We start from the raw sequence: 22,282 nt of genomic DNA, 5'->3' as shown, positions 1-22,282 counted from the left end.
CATTTTCTGCAACTGAAGTGAGACCAAAATCACTGCAGTCTTCTACAAAGGAAGCAAGGGAAGGCAAGAGAAATAACTTTCTCATACAGGGAACTGCATAGAAACTCAAATCATCTTTGAAAGTTATGGGCTGAATCAGAATTCTCTGTAATACATCATAAGCAGTAAATTAGGAAAGAAGTATCTGTCAGTGTTTTCAGCTGGGGGGGGGAAGTAGTGCATGGGGTAAGCAGACAGCTAAGAAACACGCTAAAATAATCTGTTTACCAGTAGTTGGCTGAAGGCACTATTTCTATGGCAACAAGCAGTTTTCCCCACTGTCTTCAGTCCCCATCTCAGTCCCCGTGCTCTTCCTAGGGAGGAAGAGCACAACATACATTTTAAAAACCCAAGCGAGTTTCTGTAGGACTGAGCAGACAACACTCCAACGCTTGTTTTTCACAATTTACACTTCCAGTCATTTGTTAAAGTGACAGTGAAATATATGCAAGGCAGTACAGGTAGTCCGATCTTGCCATCAAGTAGTAGCTCTTTCGCCATACACCTACTTTATTTTTTTCCTTCTTCAGAAAGATTTTAATACAGAATGGCTCACATAATAAGCAAAGACTAAAAGACAGTAATCCAACACAACAGCAGAGATTATTAGCATTCGTCTTCTGAGCAATGAGATCTTCAAAGGCTAAGTGCCTTCATATACAGAAGACTTGAAAGAAAGCAGACATGAAAAGGAAAATGCAAATTAAAAGTTAAAACTTTTATTTTGTTAAAGTGTCCAGTCTTACAAGTCTTTCAGAGAAAACAATAGCAGCCTTCCGGGCGTAAGGTGGAGGTGCTGTTGATCAGCTGCCCAAACATATTCCCACACAGAGTGAATGTCACAATTCTGAAATGTTACACCAAGTTGCAGGTCTCAGATGCCAAACCACAGCCCTGTTAGTACACTTACAGAAAGGGAGTGAACGATGTTTAAGCCATGAGTAGTGTCCTAATGAAATGGACACATCTGTCAGCTGTAAAAGATGACTCAGACCCACTAGCCCCCTTCTCATTAGGTTTCCCTCTAGAAAAAAAAATCCCCTATTGTTCAAGAAACTTCCTTTAAAGGAAAAAGAGAGAGGGGAAGGGAAGGGAAGGGTATTTCCCGAAATCACAAATTAAGCCTCTGCATGAATTCTATTTCACTTTAGGCATTAGGGTCCAGCAATTCAAGTACAGCTGCTTTTAAAAAGGGATTTCAGAGATGAGATTTCTAGAGGGTTTCACACTACTAAAGCAGTTTAATGGTGCCCTTGGAGCTGGAAAGATGATGGAGGGAAAAAAGTCCAAGTCCAATGTTCTTGTCCAGTGAAGTTCTCCTTCATGCATTGTTAGAGTGCCAGTAGGACAAAAATCACTCTTTTGGCACATGTAGTTTTAGTAAAGCTACAGAATCCACTGCACATCTAGCAGTGGAAAAACATTTGTTGTTTTAAAATGCAATGAGGAAAAATAATTAAACTGAGGCTTAAGTGATAATTCTACTAGCCAGCACTCATTCAGCCTTACCTTAAGTAACATTTCAGAGTAGACAATGCTACTGTTTAAGGTATGACATTTTGTTCTTCAGCAAGAGGAAACACACCAACATCTGAGAACTCTCTCCATGGTTGAAAGAATCAGAGGGAACAGCTGGCTTCAGCCAGAGACTAATATACTAGGAGTGAGTGTCTCAGTGGAAAAGTTAATGCATCTCTAGAGAAGGCACCAGCTATTAATGAAAAGAATTACCCTTCCTTTGAAAGACAAGAAAAAAAAAAACAAAACATTTTAAAGAACTCAAAACACGCAAGTCCCTTTCCAAACTGAGTGTGAAAAAATGGCTTGAAAAAGAAAACAATGTCAGAGCTGTTGAAACAATATTTGAGCCTTTCTCTGCCTTCCTCCCAATACACCTCATCCATCACAAAGGATGTTATTTTCAGAATTCCTAGAAACATTCAGAAAAAAATCACTGTGGCTCAGCAGTGAAAAGCTACTTAGCACTATTTACGGTAACGAACAACAAGAACTTAATTAAAAATGAAGCAAGATAAATGGAGTGTATGAATGGTGATAAGAAAAAATGAGGTAGGACATTCTCAGGAAGCGACAATTAATACTAAAGAACATCACATCTTGAAAGGTAACTGCAACAGCTATTTAACAGTTCAGACTGGCAAAGTCAGTTCATTCCAGCTTAATTAACTGTTGACCATACGGTAAATTCAGAAAAAGACATTAAAAACAGGAAAAACTTCAGCTAATATTCCAGTGCATAGTTTCAGAGATACAGCAAAATTTAACACATTTAATTGCTTGGTATCCTTTGCCTTATATTTAGTTCCAATCTATTCGCTGCAGCCTATTGTGCTGCAAGGAATTTGGCATGAAAGGTAGAATCCCGTTTTACTAACTTTGGTTCCTAACATGAGATGAGTGTGCTTATGATCTACAGGGGGCTCCAAGAACTTCTTCAGCTCAGCAGTGCTATTAAAGAAACTGTTCTAATTTGTTTTATGGCTTACCAGCTAATAGATAATCTGGCTCGCTACTACAGCAGACCTTTGAAAAGGGTCCAGAAAACAAGTCATTGACCAGACTGCTGATCGTCTGCTTAAGTAGAACAATCCTCCCACCTCTCTCCCCCCACTCAGTGGGGAGAGCAGTGTCAGGAAAACTAGGGTTCCATTTGAAAATGACTAAAGGAAAAAGTAGTAGATAAATTGAACACTTGCAAATGAGGAAGGACTGCTGATGTAAACTCATCCTTCAAAGACTGAGCAATCCAGACAGGTATGGGAAGTGAGGAGCGACTCACTCTGCTGTGGCACAAGTTTTGTAGGAGTCCTGTGCAGTAAATGTGCTCAGGAGCTCAGTTTTGACCTTATCCTTGAAAATATCAAGCTTCTTCGGTCTCCTGGTACGAGACATACTCTGCAATCAGCATCTATACTGATGGATGCTGGGGGAAGAGGAAGAAACATGTCAAGAGTAAGTAGTACGTAGCACTTTCTTGCAGAGCAGCAATGTATCTTTATAGCACCCGTTTCCAGCGCAACAAGTTATCAGACTGCTCCTTCCCGTTTTGCCACACAGGAAGCTATCTCCAGCCTTAGCAGCCACTGTTGAAATACTGAGCCTGAAATATTTGAAGAGCAGCAAAAAGCTAGGGTTTCCATGCATGGTCAATACTGACTTGTCTTACAATTGCTCCATAGAGCTCAGTCAGGCCTAGGGCAGTCCCTACTGAGCAAGCAGCAGGAGTAAAGCTCTATTATTTGTAGGAGACAGTCTCCTCTCTAGCAAAACAGCCTACCATCTGCTTGTCCTATGTATTCAGCATTGAGATACACAGCAGTTCAGGAGACTTGCAAGCTTCTAGAAGCACTGAAGCATACTTTCAGGAGCTGCCTATAGAAACCTCTAATCCAGCTGCCTAATTGTCAGCTTGTATAACTAGGAACACATCTAGAAGCAAGAGTCAGAACGCTCATCTATAATGATCCAGGCCCACTGGAGAAATCTCTGCTCCTGTAAGCTAGGTTAAAATTCTACAAGGGGCACTGCCCCTTTCAGCCCTGCCTAGACTAAAATGCATGTTGCACTGTAACCAGATTACCCAGTGGCCTTGAACTCAGCATGAGTTCAAGCCTCTCCTCAGTTACCATCACTCTTCAGCATTTTCATTTGGCACAGAGTAAGGAAAAAGTTTCTTCTGCCATCCAAACAGTCTCCATGCCCACCATGAGGAACTGCCTGGAAAGCAGTCTTACTGCACCTAAGCCTGAAGCCTTCTTTACTTAAGTCCATCTAGCAATTTGTCCTGTGCTGATCCAAAACACTAGTGCAAATGGAATGTGTCCAGCCCAAGAAGCATCAGCACCAACACTTCCAAACCTCAGCATTTGCTCTGATACAGTACACTTTGGAAAACTGTTTTCCTCTCATCCTTTTACCAGTGGTCCCAACTCTAATAAAATTTCAACATGCTAACAACCCTGTTAGGAACAGAGACAAGAGTTTTTACAGTACCTTGCCTTCTAGACAGAGATTTAATCTTATTCCCTTGGACTGTTTAAACTTTATAATGAATAGACTAACAAAGGCAGAATTTACATCTCTTAAAAGCGGTTTTATAAACAGATTTCCTAGACTTTAACATAGCTTTATTTAAGCATCTGAACATCAACAAATCCAGAGCCCAGTTAACATTGTCCATGGTTTCAGCATGTTTAGTGTGTAAATTTCATATATTACATCTGATGAAGGTAAGTCGTAGTGTGCCCTATTGCCCAAACATCCAAAGATACCCAAGTTTGCAGGGAACCAGTCTGGAGATGGCTGCAGCTTCCCCCTTTGTAACTCATGGGAGGCCTCCAAGTGCTTCATGCCTCAGCTTGCAGAACTCCACCTCAGAGCCAGCCTGTTGGCTTAACAAGGAGTACTGCAACCTGGACCTGCAGGTCCATGAGCCTCCTCTTCCTTCAGAAGGAAAAAAAAGGCAGATTTAGGGTGTATTGTAGGCACGCCTTAACCACCTCACCTTGAGGACATGATTATCAGTAGCTATTACACAGTAATCTACCTCTGCCAATGCAGAAGGGGTTTCTGTCAAACAATATCAAACAAGTCAGACTTGTTTCAAACTGCTCTGTCCCAGGGATCTAGAGGAGCTCAGTCCACAAAGGATTCTCCTACTGCTCCTTAACACTGGGAGAAATGAAAAGGGGAAGAAATAGGAAGACAGGTTTCCTTTCCAGCACCAAATTCAACCAGCATTAACCTCTTATTTAGGACAAGAGGTGTAACAGGTACTGGCAGCCATTAAAGGAAAAAAAAAAAAAAGAAAAAAGAAAAAGAACAATCAAGCAGCTCCATAGATTGTGTTCATGAAAAATACTGGCAAAGCATCTAACAACTTAGTGGGGGAGGAGGCACTGAGGAAACCTGAGCATTCTTCTTTACTATACACACCAACCCCAGGGGAGACCCTGACACACTGGCCTAGTCATGTTTATATTTGATACATGACAAAATATCAGGAACTTAAAAGTAGTTTTAAAAGCTTTAAAAGCCAACATCTTGAAGCAACTTGATGCTTCTGGCAGAGTAAGTGAGACAGTCCTACTGCTTTTAATCCAGATCTTATCTTCCACTTGAACTACAACTCATTTCACAAAAATCTGAGTATACACAAGCCTGTTCTGGATAAGGCTGTGGAAATATTTCCATTAGTGCTTCCAGCACACCATTTAGAGAAATATGCTATGGGATCTATTTGTCAGTACAAGTGACTTGAAGCTGATAAAATAGTGCAATCTCAAATGAGCAGTGGAGGTGAGGGGGTTTTGGTTCTTCGCCTAGGGGCGGAGGGGAAGGTGTGGAGCACAAGGGGGGAAAAGACAATTAGTAACATGGAAAGGGATCCTGCATCCAATCTGATGTCTGACATGAATTTATCCCCCCTCAAAATCCCACTGCCAGCATCTACATAAAAATCAGCCGGCTGTCTCCCATCTCACCCCACTGTGGGGCCTCACTAAATGAACCGTTCAGTTAGGAAGGAGCAGAATCAGGTGTCAAAGAGAGGAAGGTTCAAGAGGCTTCCTGAACTCTTGGTCTTTGCTTGCAGAACACTGAACACTCAGTCGTTGACACTTACGAGCCCCACTCAGGGCAATGCAGTAATCAACATATTTTTGCCTCTATTTAGAGGCCATTTCCATTTACCAGCACCATCCACCTCACCCTACTACCTGTCCAGAAGAACAGCAGCACCTCTTACTCCCACTGGCCCTTGCTCAGGAGCTACCCAATCTGCCTTGAATCTCTTCGAGATCCCAAGCTTCCCCCATCCTGCATCTGAGGCAAGAATCAGCCTCCCTCAGAGCCATGTTTGTTCAGGGACTCCTTGGCAAGTCTGGTAGTTATTGAAGGGGGAAAGGGGAGGATTTTGGGAAAAGGATTGGAATGGCCTTTTGTTTCCTTCTAGTTGGTCAGAGGTTTTTCCCCTCCTTTCAGGGGCTCAGGCTTGTTCTTTGTCTGCCCTCCACAGCCGCTCCTTGACCTCCAAGGGCAATGTGTTGAATAGGTCCTCCTCCACAACAAGCCCACTGCGCTTCAGCAGAGGACATTCCCCCAGCTCCACTGGCAGGCACTCCAAGCGGTTCCCCCGCAGCTCTATCTGCGATAGATTTGTCAGCTCCCCAACCCGAGATGGAAGTGACTGCAGCACATTGTTCCCTAGGTTCAAGGTCCTCAGCTTCCTGCACTGGAAGAGCTCTGGCGGGAGACTCTCAATCTGAAAAAGAAATCAAAGTCACCAGCAAATAGGACACGTGCTCACAAGAAAAACCTCACAGAATGCTTCAGGGTATACAGAGCACTGCTTTTCAGTCATCTGCTTCTTTCCTAAGGGAACTTCTGCTTTCCACCAGAAGGACTGCAAAAATTAGTAATTTTAAAAGTCACTCATTTAAAAGATAACATTTATTCCTGTTAAAGCCATTTAATAGTCCACTCTTCCTTCTAAGTAAATTTCAAGGAATAACACTGTAACATTCAATAAACACTAGGCTATGAACTAAATGAAGCAATTCAGGATTCTTCCCTTCATTCAAAGTCTCATCATAAAGGTTATAATTTGTCTTTAAACAGAACCGCACCATTTTAGAACTTGAATTATGCACAGTATCACTCATTGCTAAATTAAACCATAGTCCATTTTGAATGAGATGGAGTCCAGGAAAAAGTCAAGATAATGAGACAAAACCAATTAAAGACAGATTAATTAAATCACTGTTATTTGTATATCAAATGTTATGCAAACAGTAACATGCAATTAAAGGATCACAGACTCTTGAAAGTAATAGTTATTTAAGGGGCAAGGACTGGTTTCGGAAGGAAGCAGTGTGTTATAGTACGGCCTGCATCCCAGAACAGTACACTGGTACCAGTCAACTCCAGGAGGATCTTTTTGCTAAGACTGTTGTGCTAATGGAATACAAGTCAGAATTCCTGGCCTTGGGAAATGCCAGTCTACCAGCCCCTTGTGTTTTCCACTGTCACTGGAAGTACCCTAGGGCTCTGACTGCTCAGATAATTGTGGCCTTGCTCACGCACCTACAGGTGATAAGAACTGCTTAGCTCTTTCACTGGGTCCTTGCCATCTTTTGCTTCAGACCACACTATAGCACAGGCTGCTCCAGCCTTCCTATTGCATTAGTGTCTTTGCACAGGGAAATGGGTGGTGCTATGCTGTGCTGCAGAAAATGGAGCTGCCTCAAACTCCTCTTCATCCATCAAAGGCTCCACCTGAAGACTGCAGAGGATATACAGCAAATTAACCCTCAGGAAGCTGTGTTAGAAAGGCTGCCAGAAGACAAGTGGTATAGAATTATGCATGTTCTAGACAGTATCTTAGAGTCTTTAAAGCTCCCTCCGCTTTGCTGAATGCCATCCTCAGGAACTGCCCATATTAACCATGCTTGCCTTAAGAAAATATCTTGGCTTTTAACCTAATGCAACAGGTGTGCATACTGGGAAGTTTACCAGTGTTTCATGAGCACTAGCAGGCTGGATAGCTCTGCATCTGTTTGTATAGGTGGGTTAAACTGACTGAGCAGTTGTTAAACTGAAATAGTTGACTGGCTGCTGCTTTTCTGCTCAGTTCAATGACAGAAAACAGACTTGAAACTTTTAGTTATTAACTTTAAAATGCTGGCTGGAGTTCCAGAACCCTATTTAATACTGAATCACATCAGAAATTCCATACTTCATTAGAGTGCATTTTCCCTACGAAAAGCCAAACAATACTGGAGCTGCTTTGTTCACCTCTGACAGGTATCCTTGACTGAATGCTGTCAAATTGCATCTTGCCAAATAGCAGTAAGGGTCTTGAATTATGGCAGCGGAAGCTAGAAATGCTCAGAGCCAATTCTACTGCATATTCCCAGAAGACCCTACAAGCCACTAATCAGATCTGGCTGCTCTTTATACAATTATATTGGAGCCTTTTGCAACTTCAGGTGATAAAGTCCAACAGAAAAACATCTTGTTAACACATTTCTAGCAAAAAAGCCTCACAGGAATTTGCAGACAGAATGAACAAATACTTCAATGAGACATTCATCTTAATGCACAGACTGATCTGTGACACGTCAGAGGTATCCTTAATCACTCAGGAATAACAGTGCAGGAAAAAAGCCTCAGATATAGTTTGCTTTAAACAAACCCCATACAAGCCAAGAAATCACTCCGGCAGAGATCAGGCATCACTGTATATCTGGTCATCTCTAACTTTTCTTGCATTTAGATATCAGGACAACTTCTTACCCACTTGGGATTACCCAAGGAAACCCACAGCCATAATTCAGGCATATCAAGATGCCATCCTATTCTCCCTACTCTCTGGAAGTTAGTGCATTGCCATAGTACACACACATTCACCTGACTGGCAATTAACAAACCTGATTTAGTTCACTATACTGAATAATGACACTGCAGAAGACAGTTTTGCTCTCTCCAAATTAGGACCATTTTTAAGTCTGCCTATACGCAACTTCTCAAATGTGAAGCGTATGTTATGACTGAACTGTACGAGTATTCCCCACAAATGCACAATACTATATACAAATTTGTAAGCCAGACATGCCTTGCCTAGATGGCTACTGTTACAGTGTTTGTACACAGTCGAGTATGTAAGTGTAGATTAAGACTACAGGACTACAGTTTCTCAGATCTCCCTTTTAAGCCTAAAGCCAGTGTCAGTCTAGAGAATACAAACTTCCACTGCAGAGAAACAACAACAAAGGATTTATGAAATCCTTCAGAGTGCCACTTAAAAGCTGTTCCACTGTTAAGAGAGGAAACAGTACAGAACAAGAACTGTTTGAAAAAGAATTGCCCCTGGAGTTATTAATGTTTCACCTTAGATAAGCTTTTGTTTCTCTCTGAAGGTGAAAAGCAGTGCTGAGTATTTCACATTCTCTTGTAGCACATTTAATCACACAGATAACAGAAGTGCCAGAGAGTTGCTCACACAAGCAACTCTCAGCTTCCTGCTCACTTACCCTGTTGGCTGTCACAGCCAGGTTCTGCAGGTTTTGAAGAAGTCCAATATCTGCAGGTATGGAAGTCAAATTGTTGTGGCTAAGATCTAAATATCGAAGTTTCCGGCAATAAAAGAGCTGAGTGGGGATCTTTTCTATCTTGTTACGATTCAGGTAAAGGCGCTCTAAATTGGTGAGATTGCCTATCTGCATGGGGATGTAGGCAATGTGGTTGTACCACAATTTAAGGCAAGTGAGACGATGTAAGTGCTGGAAGCTGATGATTTCTTCAATGGTCTTGAGGTTATTGTCCTTCAGGTCTATCTCCTGGAGGTTGTGGAGGCTAAAGATAGAGTGAGGAATGCGTTCCAGGTCACAACGGATCAGCTCCAGCTCTGTCAGGTTGACCATTTTCTTAAGGCTGTTGAGGACAATGAGCTTGGTGCCTTCATTGTTGATGGATAACTTCTGAAGATGCACACCAACATCTGTCACCACCTGTGGCAGCTTAGTGAGGTTACTCTTGAGCCTCAACACCTTCAGCCTCTTCAATTCCCTCAAGCCATCTATCACAATGTACCGGTTGTTTTCAGCACTCAGATTCCCTGTCAGGTGAAGCTCCTCTAGTGTCTTCAGGCTATAAATCCAAAGAGGAATCTCCTTGATGTCTGTGAACTTGATATGGAGAGATTTCAAATTCTCTCTCAAGAAGGCAAGGGCTGGAGCCTCAATTTTGGCAGCTGTGTGGTAGAGCCACAGCTCCTTAAGGCTAGTGAGCTGGGCAATGCTTGGGGGAATAGTGACATCAGGGATAAGCTCCAGTTTCAAGACCTCCAGCTCAATGAGGTCAAAGACTGTGTCAGGTATGCCACTCAACATAAAGAGATGCAGCTCCAGCTTATCCTGGGAGTTCTTGGTGATCCTCTGACGCAGCTTCTCCAGAGTCCACTCATTGTTGAGGTTCAGCTGCCGCAGTTTGTTTTCACTCACCTCTGACAGAAAGACAGCAAAGCGCTTGGAGTACAGGGGGTCATACTGATCAATCAGATGCAGCATAAAAGCAAAATCATTTTTCACATCAGGAATATCACTGTAGCTGCTCTCCTCCCGGATGGACTCAAAGGAATATTTCTTAAGCGATCGCCTCAGCATCCACCAGAGAGTATACATGCAGATCAAGCCATAGAATATTACCAAGCTTATGTAGAAAGATGCCAAAATTTTGAAGAGAGTGGCCAGGGGATGAGCACAGCGGTACATCCGGTAGCCAGTCAAGCTCTCAATGTCCACTTTACAGTCAACATCAAATGTTATGTTGTTGACATAGTAGACAGTATAGCAGATGATCAGAATGAATTTGATCACTTTGATAATGGTTTGTCTCATATAGAGGCGATATACTATGTCTCCTTCTTCCACATGCGTGCGGAACTTTTTCACTTTCTCAAACAATGCTTTGGCCTGTTCCCCTTCCTTCTTGTCCAAGACACCTGTCTCAGATCTGTCCACAATCCCTTGCTCAATTCGAGACTTTGTTCTCTGTAGCATGGGAACAGTGGCTTCCACATCCTCACTGACTGTGGAGGATTTCTTGTCCATCGAGCCATTCATTTTCCCAAAGGCTGGTTTGGTGTCACTCTCTTCCACCACTGTCTCAGATAATGCCCTCGTTGTCCATGGAGAGTCAAAACACTTCAGCAGAATAGACACAAAATGCTCCAGCTTGGAGCTGGTCCTTGGGAATTTGAACCAGAAATTGCTACAAGCCAGAAAAATGAGAGTATGTAGCAGCACCAGATAAGGAAAATACTTGGCAAACCAGTGAAGGCGGTTCTCATAACACACAGCATCCACATAGTTATACTGGTGCCGGTCCAAATCATATCGAATCCCTGTAGGCCCTGTGTCAGTAGAGGGAACAAGACTATAGTTATAGTATGTACGCTCTGGGGTTACAGTTATCCAGCCTCTGACAGAGTCATTGCAAGAGTCTTTGGTTACCCATTTACAGGGCAAACAAATCATTTTGTCTTGGGTGACCTGAAGTGTCCCTCCAAACACAGCAATCATGAGCATCACTATGGAAATGTAGTCTGTGAAGACATCCCACCATGGCTTCAGGATGCGGTATGCTGGCTGAGTGTCAGCAAAGTAGCGCAGTTCAGTGACTGGAATCATGGCTCACCTGAAAGGAAATTAGAAAGCATTACTGGCTTAAACTGTTTTCCTCCACTTTTCAAGAGAGCTCACATTTTATTAAGTCTGGCACAGCAACACTGGAATTAGGACAGTGCCAATTTCAAATCGCTTGGAGACAAATGAATGAGGCTACCTGGAGAGCAATTTGCTAAGGCTGAGGCTGTGAAGTTAAGTTTGTTGTCTTCTTCCCTGACAGACGGCCTCTGTCACAAGCGATCAGAACTGGCACCTCTCATTAACAGTCGATGGGATAAAAAGCATTCTCATTTAAGGAAAGCTCAACAGACTTACACTTCCCTGCCAGGCCAGTATTTGGAAGTTTCCCCTGCTATTGAATCCAGGGATTATACTGCAGGGATGAAGGAATTTGCCAGAATGGTTAGAAAAGACCAAAATTCATGCACAACAACATACTTATCCTGAGCTTCTTACTGTTTTACAGAGAGAGAAAATAATTCCCTATTTGTATTGTTCTCAAACTGCAGAGGTGTGGAAGAAGATCTACATGCATTATAGCTGTAATTCTTAAAACATTTTCACTGACACTTCATCACAGGGGATAAAACAAGCTTTAAAATAAAAAAAGTAAACAGTTATCTGATACGATGCCTTTCGCAAGGAATTTTGGCTTTTTCCCCTTTGCATTAATTCTCCAAGGAGAAATTAGTTACTTTCCCTGTCATAGATTTGATACTGAAATCCTGTAACATCTGTTCTTTACTTTCTTGCTCTCTTATTTACTTCAGAAGTAAAGGAAGGGGGAAACAAAATAAGATTCACTTCCCTGACCAACCACTCCCACCTACCAGAGTTCACCTCATCTGGGATTTAAGCATCACAAGGGAACTCAAAAGGTTCTGGGAAGCAGAAACCTTATGGCAGGATTTTTGTCCTTCAGTGATTCAGATTTTCAGATACAGCTTTAAGCACATTCTCCCACAAACTGGAGAAAACCTGGAAGCCCAACTGATGAACAGATAACTGAGCTCAAAATTTTCCCCAAAATCTGCCAGGTATCATAAGCCAAGATCATGAAGTCATTGTAACTTGTTCTAAACACAATGACACAAAGGAAAAAAATCATATCACAGCTGCTAGCAAAGTTCAGGAGTAGGATCAGAACTAATCTTTCAGTCATTTTGAGAAGCCCACCAATAAAACAGAGCAAGTGCCAAGATAACATTTGTGCAGACAGTACTGACAAGTCTTGTGGGACTGCAGGCTTGAAAGCAAGTTTTTCTGTACACCACTGCCTTGTAAGAAGGTTTCCTTGACAAGTAGGGTGCCTACAGTATCTGCTTTTGTGGAATTTAAATTTGTAGTTAAAAATGAACTTCTAGTAGAAAACTGCAAAGGAAGTCCTTCCCAGTATGCATTCAAAGCACCACATTCCCTAGAGGCTAAGTACAGAATCCTGCTTCCTGGTTTGCTGTTTACAACAATAAATGGTAAAATGCCAAGCTGGACTTAGTGCTATTGGGAAGATTGCAAGCAGCTAGAAGGTGGTAGCTTGTGACAGATGACAGCCACCCTCAAGGAAGCATTTGTCTTTCTGTCCATCCAGTTCCAATATTATATTAATCCATTACAAGAGACAGACTGAGGGGATTTTCTCCACCCTTTTTTGGTGAAAGAGGAATTTTGAAAGACAATAGGGCAATATTTGTTTTAGAAGTTCAGTAAGACAACGCATAACAGTAAATAAATCTATTTCTCAGCCAGTAACTCATAATCCTGGCACAGGATGCAGAAATAAGGGATGAAAACAGCCATACACAGCACTGTCAGAAGCAACTGCTGTCTTGTCCAAAACAGAGCTGCAGAGGACCAGGCATGCCAGTCACTTTGCTATGCAGAATGGGCTACATTGATCAGATTAGGACAAGAGGATTACACATTCACAGCAACAGGAAAGAACTGGCAAAACTGTCTTCTGAACAGCACCTGAGCTGCTAGAATGAGAGGCACGTCAGTTCAGAGCCCCTCTCCCGGCTCTGTTGTTAGCTTGCTGAAAGGCCCTCAGCAAGGAACCGTCTGCCTCAGCCTTCTTGTCTGAATACGCTCGTCACCCATTGTACAGAGAGTTTGTTCGTAAGATAGCTTTGAGAAGTGCTGCCTGTACATACTACACAAATACTAAACCCAAGATAAAAAGGGGTTCATAATTGTTCTTTACTCCCCCTGCACACCAGGACACCTAGAATGATGTTGGATGTTAAAGGCTGTCTGCATCACAGTTCCTGGTAATGTGTGTCCTTAGTTTGTCCATACAGATGGGAAAATTCAGATTCAGAATCAAAAATTTTATACCTGGATTTTCTGCTGGAGAATCTGATAGAGGTTTTTAATCATTACTGACAGAAGTTCTATACTATCCCAGTACCCTTACCCATCTATTTCATCCCGCTACACAAGGACTTTAAGGACTCCTATTATACAGGCCAGGAAAACAAGACTGAAATAATTCATAGACAAACCAGGAATTAGGTTCAGCTTCTGAAACGTTTGAGAGTCAGAGCAGGATGGTTAACATACTGCTGTCTCAAAAAAAAAAAAAAAAATAAAATCCAAAACAAGCACACATACAACCCTCCCTATTACCCTGTGAATCCCCTCCACTTTAAACAGGAAGACAGAGAAGTCTTGCTCTTCCAGTCCATATAAGAGAAAACCTAGAAAGCTTACCAATAGAGGAACACCAAATGCTGCTGCAGACATCTGCTGGAACAGTTATTCTTGACACAGCTCAGCTTCTCAGATCCACCTGTGCCTATATGAATATCAGATTCATATACAGGATCCTATTCCTCTTTTCCTTGCAGGAACATGCAGTGAGAAAAATGATACTGCTCATGGAAGAACTGCTCCCCACTTCAACTCTTTACTCCTCCTACCCTACTTGGGGGGGGGGGGGGGAAGGGGAGGAAGAACACACACACACACACACACACACACACACACACACACACACACACACAGCTTTTCCCAAGAAATTCTTCCTCTTTGCTCCCTCACTCCCAGAAGGGAAACTTTTGCAGGTTTAGCTCAGTTGGTTAGAGCATGGTGCTGCTAACGCCAAGGTCACGGGTTCAATCCCCATACAGGCTATGGGGAGGGTTGGACTAGACGATCTCCAGAGGTCCCTTCCATTCTATGATTCTAATTGTTAAGCCCTTCATAATCACCTCCTTGTAGGCTTACGAAATAAGGAAGACCTTTTCAGGCACCAGGGCCTCATGCCTAAGGCCAAGGCCTTTTCATACTGAAGCCGTAGTGCTCAGTAACTAGTTTTGCCCAATCCAGGATACGGCATTTCTTCTGACAACGAGTTAACTGTATCAAAGTGTTCACTCCAATTTGTATCTCAAGATGACTAAAAAGGAAACCCAAAAGTGAGTGCAGCAGGCTCACTAATTCTTTCTTTACCCAGTCACATGGGGTAGGAAATCTCCCTTTACATTGTGCACCTACAAGAAAGGTAACAAATCACTCCTCTGAATGTGTTCAGCCTGCCCCATGCTATAGTCTATTAATGCTCAATGTTAGCAATTAGATCCCTGTAGGGTGGAGCAGGAAACCTCTGCCTTTCAGTAACAATGACAAGGTCACTAAAGGAAGAGAAGGACATTCACAGCAAGTCCCCACTCCTCTTGGCAGCAGGGGAGATACTGTTCAAGTCACAGATGAAGAGCAATAAAACTAGGGGTCACTTTACAGAAGCTCTAACATTTGGCCTCACAGAAGACTGAGCACAGAAGGCATGAACTGAGCAGGACAGACCCCAAAGAAAAGTAAACAGTTCGCTACAGAGGTCCATCCAGAGACTAGGCTGACACTTCAGCTCCCATGTAACACAGCTAGAGAAATTCTCAGGCAGTAACATGTTAAGGCTGCCCCTCACATGCATATCACAGCTATGCAAGACATCTCTGCAGTTTTCACAATGCTTCAGAGTCCCAACAACCGCAGCTTGTAGTGAAGCAGCTTATGGACAGGTACAGTCACAACTGGGAAAGAAACACTGTGTCAGGACAGACTTGGTGAAGGAGATCTGTATATCAAGCTGTAGACATTTCCAGTTGAGCTAACAAATTATTTGTTTTATAGCATCGTTAACTCTGCCACATGGAAAGCATTAATAATGAGCTTGAAAGACTGTTTTATTCAGATCTAAAGGCAAGCTGATTTCATTAAACTCAAACTGATAGGTAGAACATCTGTGCTTCAAGCCCTGATAATTTCAGGAACAAAGTAGTAAGTAGTAAAAAGCAGTGTCTACTCAGTAAGAGCAAGCTAGGCCAGTATGACCATCCCTGCAACCTGCTGGGCACCTACCTACCATCTGTGGCAGAGCCTCACCATTCGTGCTAAACAGGCTGACAATACAGAAGAAACAACACTTTTAGACTTACATAATCAGCCTGCCAAACCTACCCAGCCTTCAACCAACCACGAGCATCACCAAGTGCTAATCCCATGTTATACTAGACACCTGGAAGAGAAAGATAATCACTCATGTTACAAGAACAGGGACATCCTGAGCACACCATACCTAAACAGTAAAATCACAGAAACAAGATTGAACATATCTGGCTGCCAAAGACCTCCTACAGTAGCACATATCTTGCCAGATAAAGACTGACAGAAGCAATCCTTTCCACAAACTCCAAAAATCCTGTAATAATTTAACAAGTTCAAGATAGTAACAAAGCAACTGCTGCAGAAGCACAAGCATTCTCTAATTCAGACAACATAATTCCTTTACCCCAAACCAACCAGTCCAGACAAATGAAGACTGATTTTTATGGCTAAGACACCTGACTGAGCTATGCTTGAAATTCCTGTCTGCAATTGCTAATCAGCATATCCAGCTAGGGATAAAGGGAACAGAAACATCACTGGTTTCACTGGCTAGTTTGTCAGCTTGACTCATTTACTGAATACTTGATCTAGCCTCCTCTTTCCTCCTTCCTTCTCTTGGCCCTTCTGTTACTAATGGAGTTATTGGGGAAAACAGGACTATATCAAAAATCTCATGACATGCCCAAGGATGTCCTAAGTTTCCATACCTTATTTCCCAGACCTCCCTAAAATCAGCAGCGTCCTTACCTTTAGCAGGATTCAGCTTCCAATGAGTCAGTCTTGCAGTGCAATTTGAGATAAACAGAGAAGATTGCACTGCAGGTTGGACACTTGCAGCTCTTTAGTTCCCACCACGATTATTCTTAGTTCTCTGTGGCTTTCTTCTCAGCTTGTGTGCTGAGAAGTGCAATATTACTAACAGAATTTCTTACCTCTCATAAGCCCAGTTCATGTGCTGACCGCCTCAGAGGCGGACAGGGAAAAGAAAAACCTTGATATCGTTAAGACTATAGTGCTGACTATTGACAAGCTACAACATGTTACAAGATTTCAATAGAGCAGAGCTTCCTTCTCCAGCATGCTGCCACCTGAAATCCTGAAGGAGGGCAGGACAAACCTCTTTGAGCATCAGGAAACAAAAGCCTTTCAGGTCAGAAATGGGCTCAGCAATTTCTACATCTCCTCCCCTATGTGTTAGGCTAAGAAGGGGGCGGGGGGGGGGGGGAATGAACCATGGAGTTGCTGCATCCCTCAAAAAAGCTTCCAAGTACAGGGACAGCCATAAAATCAACTGGAAAAGTCCAAGAAAAGAGATAAGACAGGAGCCTGGGCTCTGACTGACAAACTAGCATCCCTACATCAGACTCTTTCTTCAATAAAAAAATCTCTCCTGGGGAATAAAGTGTCTTCTGAGATGGAAAAGTGAATGTGTTACATCTAAATAGTGGATGAAATAGCAGAACAGTGGCTGCCACATCACTTACATTCTTCACTTACTGGGACAGCCTGCAAACCCAATGCTGAGAGCAAAGCAGGTTGGTTTTCACATAACCACGCACCAGCTATATGCAACATGCAGCCCCACCCATGTCACAAGATGCAGCAGGATGCAGTATGACTGTAAGACTGAGTAACACTTATTCAAGCTCATGAAAAAGAATAATCTCATCTACAGCATGGATAGCACTTGCTTAAGCATCTTAAGAGCCACATCTTAGAACATTCTTCCTTTCAGAGGCAAGATTGACAGCCCATTCTCATCTTAATAGCATAGTGCAACAGCTCCAATTCACTATCACACAAGCAAGTCTGTCCTAGCAAGTTCAAGGAAGATCTGTGCTATGAGAACCACCAATGCTCGAGACCAGGCTTGGCCTGCCCCATCTTCTGACTTCCAACAACACTTTTCCCCGCTGCTAGGAACAGAATGGAGTCTAAAGTTATCCGAATCATTGAAACTTGGAGCAGAGAGCACTTGTGTATACATAGCTGTATCACTGACATAGCTATCAGATGACTTACTACAAAGATGCAAACCAGAAAAAACATCTGCATCAGCTTATAAATTATGAATGTATGTGGTCACAGGCTTCCAATCTAAAATTAATTTCCTTTTCACAACAGAAAAGATGCTTCAAGGAAAGAGCACTGGAGCTTGTCTTAGAAAAAATATGCCTGCCCTATTCCAACAGAACACTAAGAAACACTTCCCTTTACTGACTAATGTTAAGTGATTTAATTAACTGTTAGTAACTACTTAAGCTAAGAGACAGCAGCAGCATTAACTTGGAATAACCAGAGCAGCTTTAAACCCCTCCTCAGTTCCTGGAAGAGGCTATTCAGTATTAAACCCCAACATTAGAGAGAGACATACAAGAAAAGAGAAAAAAGGCAAACTGTTTCCATCTTAGATTTTGTGCACATTGAGTCTGAGAATGAAGATTATCCTTGCTTTAGAGCTTTTGTTCACTTTGAATCTAGGGTCTTGATTTCTTTGATCTCTAGCTTGATACTTCACAGCTCTGCTCTGTCCACCCTTTGTCTTTGGAAACATTCCTTAGTAACTTTCCTTATTTCTCTCACTTCTCTCAGCTGAATCTTCTTTCATCTTAACCAGCTCATCATCTAGTTTTCAAGCTTGATAAGACATCAACTGTCAGCACAGTTGATATTAACCTCAGCCTGCCAAGGAAAAGAAATAAGCACATGTTCACCTATTTTCCCTACCCTATAAGCTTTACACCTTCAGGACCACAAGCTCCAAAGCAGTGACATCTAAAGTAATCCAAAAACAATGACCAACTTCCAGATCAGAATATTTTCTGGCTGCCTTAGTTGATAAGGGATGGACCACCTAATGCTTGATCACCTAGACTCTAAAGGAAAGCCAGATAAAGAGTCCAGTACCACAGTTTTATTGTGCACAAAGGTAGACTGTAGCTATAGAAGCAGCTTGCAAGTTTGTCACAAAGGAGGAGCTGTGTGAATTGCCAAGGTAATTCTATAATCAAACATTAACAATGCTTAGTACACAAGGAGAAGGAAGCACTATTATTTTGGCAGTGAGGTCACAACTGAATAGCTTTTAATCTCAAATGCAGCTTGACAGCTGCAAAAACCATGTATAACTCAGCTACATCAAACAGATTTTAAGTTACAATACAAAATATATGCACTAAGGAAAAAAACTGCTTGAAAGCTTTCAAGATAGCCTCTTCAATCCATGTAAAGGTAAGCAGTTAAACTCCTGTTCAGGAGTAGTGTGCATATGTTAGCCTAATTCTCAAAACACTTGGAAACACACAGGGAGGAGGCGCACTACTTTACAGCTGAGTACACTTATTTTTAATCATTACCAAAACAATAGTAAGCATCACCTATACTAAGAAGCCCCACACAACATGCATAAACCCTCCCATCTATGCTCTACCACCATTCCCCTGATACTGCTATTTTTCTAGATATCAGTTAGGCTCAATTTAACACCAGAAATTAGTTTTACTTCTCTTTTATAAATACTCCACAAAACAAAATCCTCCTCCAGAATGTAGAAGAGTTACATAGTGTTCTCTGTAATTAAGCCTGCTCTGATCATACAGTAAGTTACACACTTGAACTCTGCTGCTTTTATAAAAAATCCACAGCACAGAGCTCCCTGAACCACAGAACACCTCTCCTCCAGCATTTACTAGAATGTAATTAACTCAAAGGATTCAGTAAGTCATAACTGAAAGGCTTCCAGTGCTCCACATTTCCAATGGAAATATTAACTTCTAACATCTGGCTTTTACTATATTTCAAGGAACTATTTATACTTTATCTTTGACCTACAGGAAAAATGTTAAAATTTTTCAAATCAGTATGGAAAACAAAGAATCAATGAACTGTTAGATGCTAACCAGAACATTAGTTATACAAGTCTTAAGCATGCTTATATTCTGGAAGCAATATACTGCACCTCTAGCTGCTCAGAATATACCCAATCTAAACAGCAGCATGTATGTTAGAGATGAGCAGAGATTTCCGTAACACCATTTATTACTATCTTAATAGAAAACCAAGGAGAAATGGAGTTTCTTGCAACTAGCTTCTGACATTGCCCAACCAACACCCACACAGGAGATTAGTCAGTACATTCCTTTAAGTGCACGATGAAAAAATTGTCTAGAAGCTGCCTGTACAACAATGCAAAGGTTGTGCTTCCGAGGACGGAAGAACATTAATAATCTGAACACTGCTTGCTACTTCTCAAATGTATTCCTTTTACATAGCAGTCACCAGCCCATTTACTGGACTGCAGACAGCTTTCAAGTACCTACTGTTTAGTGCAATGAGAAGACTGAGTTGGTGTGTTTATATAGCCAGGAGTTAGATGTGTGCGCAAATGTAATAGTCAATTTCTACTTCATACAGCGCTCAGTTCCTTAACTCTCTCCCTATCTTAAGCAGCAACTAAGGGTTTACAGATTTAGCCTACCAAAACTCTCCTCACATCATCCTCTTATTAACCCCCTTTCCTTTTTGCTCCTTATCAGTCATCTCATCACTGCCTTGTGCTTTGCAACTGCATTCAAGTAGTATCTTGGCAATTCCCCTGCTTTATCACTCCACTCAAGAGCTCTCCTGTAGCCCTTACCCTGCAGCTTGGTTCTGCTATCTGTACTTCAGGCCTCTGTGCTGGAAGAAGATGATGTCCCTGCGTGCTGGATCCTGAGTGGGTGCTGAAACGTTGCATTCCCCACACGCCATGGGAACAACTTCCTGAAATGAAACAGAAGTTATCAGTAAAGAAGGGAAAGTCAAAATTCAAAGGGAACACATTATATAAAAGCTTGGGAAAGGATGTCCAAGACAAAGAACAACTCAGAGGGTCACAGGGAACCATGAAGAGATCTCTTCAGAACTAGAGGGATAAGTTACAAACTAAGAACTGAAACTCCTAGAAAGGATTCTCCAGCATCGGTTATTCCAGAAATATCAAAAAACAGGTACCGCAGACCCAGCTGAAGGAGACACTGAATGCTACTATTCTAAGCCTAAAAGACTGATTAACCTCCTGCAAGAGAGCAGAATTTCTCAGATGGGGAGGACTACTCAGCTTTACTACCTACTTGCTAGCCTGATAATTTCAAATGTTACTGTCAGAAGCCTTTCTGAAAAGGCAGTACTTCCTTACCACTTTGGATTCAAACAACTGTGCCCTTTCTCCTCCACATCTATCAATATGATTCTTTTTCAAGTAGTAGCAGTTTAGCACAACTAGAATCACAACTGCATTTTTATTTTTCTCCTGCATGTCAGCATAGGAAAACAGACAAGAGAGCCAGGCTTTGGGAGACTGCTCAACCTTCGGGCCTCCTAGCTACACAGGAGAGGACTGCAGGACCTCGGGGAGCATTTGGTCAAGACGAGGGAAAGAAGCACTGGAAGAGGAAGAGACGTGAGTGGAAAAACACAGCAGTGAGAAGATGCTTGATCCAAGAACACACCCCTCCTAACTGCAAAGTTACCAATAAGGCTGATGGACTTCACGGGGGTCCCCAGGCTCTTACGCCAGAGCTTCTCTACCCCAGCTGCGACAAAGCACCGCAAAGGACGCGTTTAAAGGAGAGCAGTCCCTGACCACCGCACCGTGCTCCTCTCGCGGGGTGGCCGCAACACCAGTCTCAACCCAGAGCACCTCACTGCCGCCCTCGGGCGCCCACAAACCACCTCAGAGGTGAGGGGAAGGAGGCCGCGCTCCTCCCCCGCCGCGGCCCCAGCTGCCCCCAGCCCCGCCGGGGCGCGGAGGAAGCGAACCGCTGCCCCGTTAGTCAGCAAATCCCTTCGCCGGCCGCCCCGCCGCTGCCCTCGCCTCAGGGCTGCGCCCCGCGCCCGCCGCCCCGCCCGCGGGACGCGCCGCGGAGCGCAGCGCAGCGCGGCGGCAGACGCGCCGCAGTGCCGACCCCGACCCCGCCGCGGCGCCGCCCCCGCCGGCACGCACCTAGCCTGGCCGCGCCGCCTCGCCTCGGCCCCTTCCTCCCCTCTCTCCCTCACACCGGCTCCGGCTCCTTTTGTTCGCCCCTGACCGCCCCGCGGCGGCCCCACCCCGGAATTGACCTCACCCGCCCGGCATGGCGTGGCCATCAGCCCGGCCCGCCGCCGTTAGTGAGCAGGGCGGGCGGGCGCCGCCATCTTGGGAGCGGGCACGGCCATCTTTGGGCAGGGCGCAACCAGAGGCGCGCGCGAAGCGCGGCGGACATTTATGGTGGCGGGGGCGGGGGAGAGAGTGAGGCGGAAGGGGCAGCGAGGGCGACGGCACCATCTTTGTGCAGGGCAAGGCGCAAAATGGTGAGTCTCTTAAAGGGGCCGCCACCGTTCGTGCCTCACCCCAGGAGACCCGGAGGGGCCTGAACAGTAGTTTTTTGGAGCCCACAAAGGCTTGTTTTGTCTCATAAAAAGAGATTGACCTCTTCGATAAGGTTTATCATATGAATTATTAAATACAATGTTCCCCAAGGCGTGGGCATAGGATGGGTGTGAGGCTCCTTCCTGACCTCCAAAAACATCCCAGCGACGCCAGAGGCCTCGGGGGCCTCGCGAGCGAAACCCGGTGGGCAAAGCACGGCTCACCCACGGGGGCAAGCACATGTTTATTTTAAATGTCAAAG

At 43.5% G+C, this 22,282-nt stretch overlaps 2 protein-coding genes across 3 annotated transcripts in view; one reads left to right on the top strand and one right to left on the bottom strand.

The window, feature by feature from the left end:
* DOLK (dolichol kinase) overlaps positions 1-21,506 on the top strand; it is a 40,520-nt gene extending 19,014 nt beyond the window's left edge. The window contains exon 3 of one of the 2 annotated variants that reach the window (XR_009960266.1): positions 20,934-21,506. The gene's annotated coding sequence lies outside the window, so the exon portion shown is untranslated. Of the gene's footprint in view, positions 1-6,076; positions 6,678-20,933 lie in introns of those variants that run through there. The other variant, XR_009960265.1, reaches the window with a different exon arrangement.
* LRRC8A (leucine rich repeat containing 8 VRAC subunit A) lies at positions 739-21,721 on the bottom strand. The gene is made up of 4 exons (XM_062591177.1): positions 21,616-21,721; positions 20,269-20,393; positions 9,093-11,256; positions 739-6,322 (listed from the first exon to the last, which is right to left on the bottom strand). The coding sequence occupies exons 3-4, from the start codon at positions 11,247-11,249 to the stop codon at positions 6,047-6,049; spliced, it is 2,433 nt and encodes an 810-aa protein (XP_062447161.1). The 5' UTR covers positions 11,250-11,256; positions 20,269-20,393; positions 21,616-21,721; the 3' UTR covers positions 739-6,046.
* Positions 21,722-22,282: the final 561 nt, after the last annotated feature.

The sequence above is a fragment of the Rhea pennata genome, chromosome 18 (assembly GCF_028389875.1).
Source record: "Rhea pennata isolate bPtePen1 chromosome 18, bPtePen1.pri, whole genome shotgun sequence".
Lineage (NCBI taxonomy): Eukaryota > Metazoa > Chordata > Aves > Rheiformes > Rheidae > Rhea > Rhea pennata.
The sequence above is the reverse complement of the archived record's forward strand: the minus strand, read 5'-3'. Positions and strand labels throughout refer to the sequence as shown.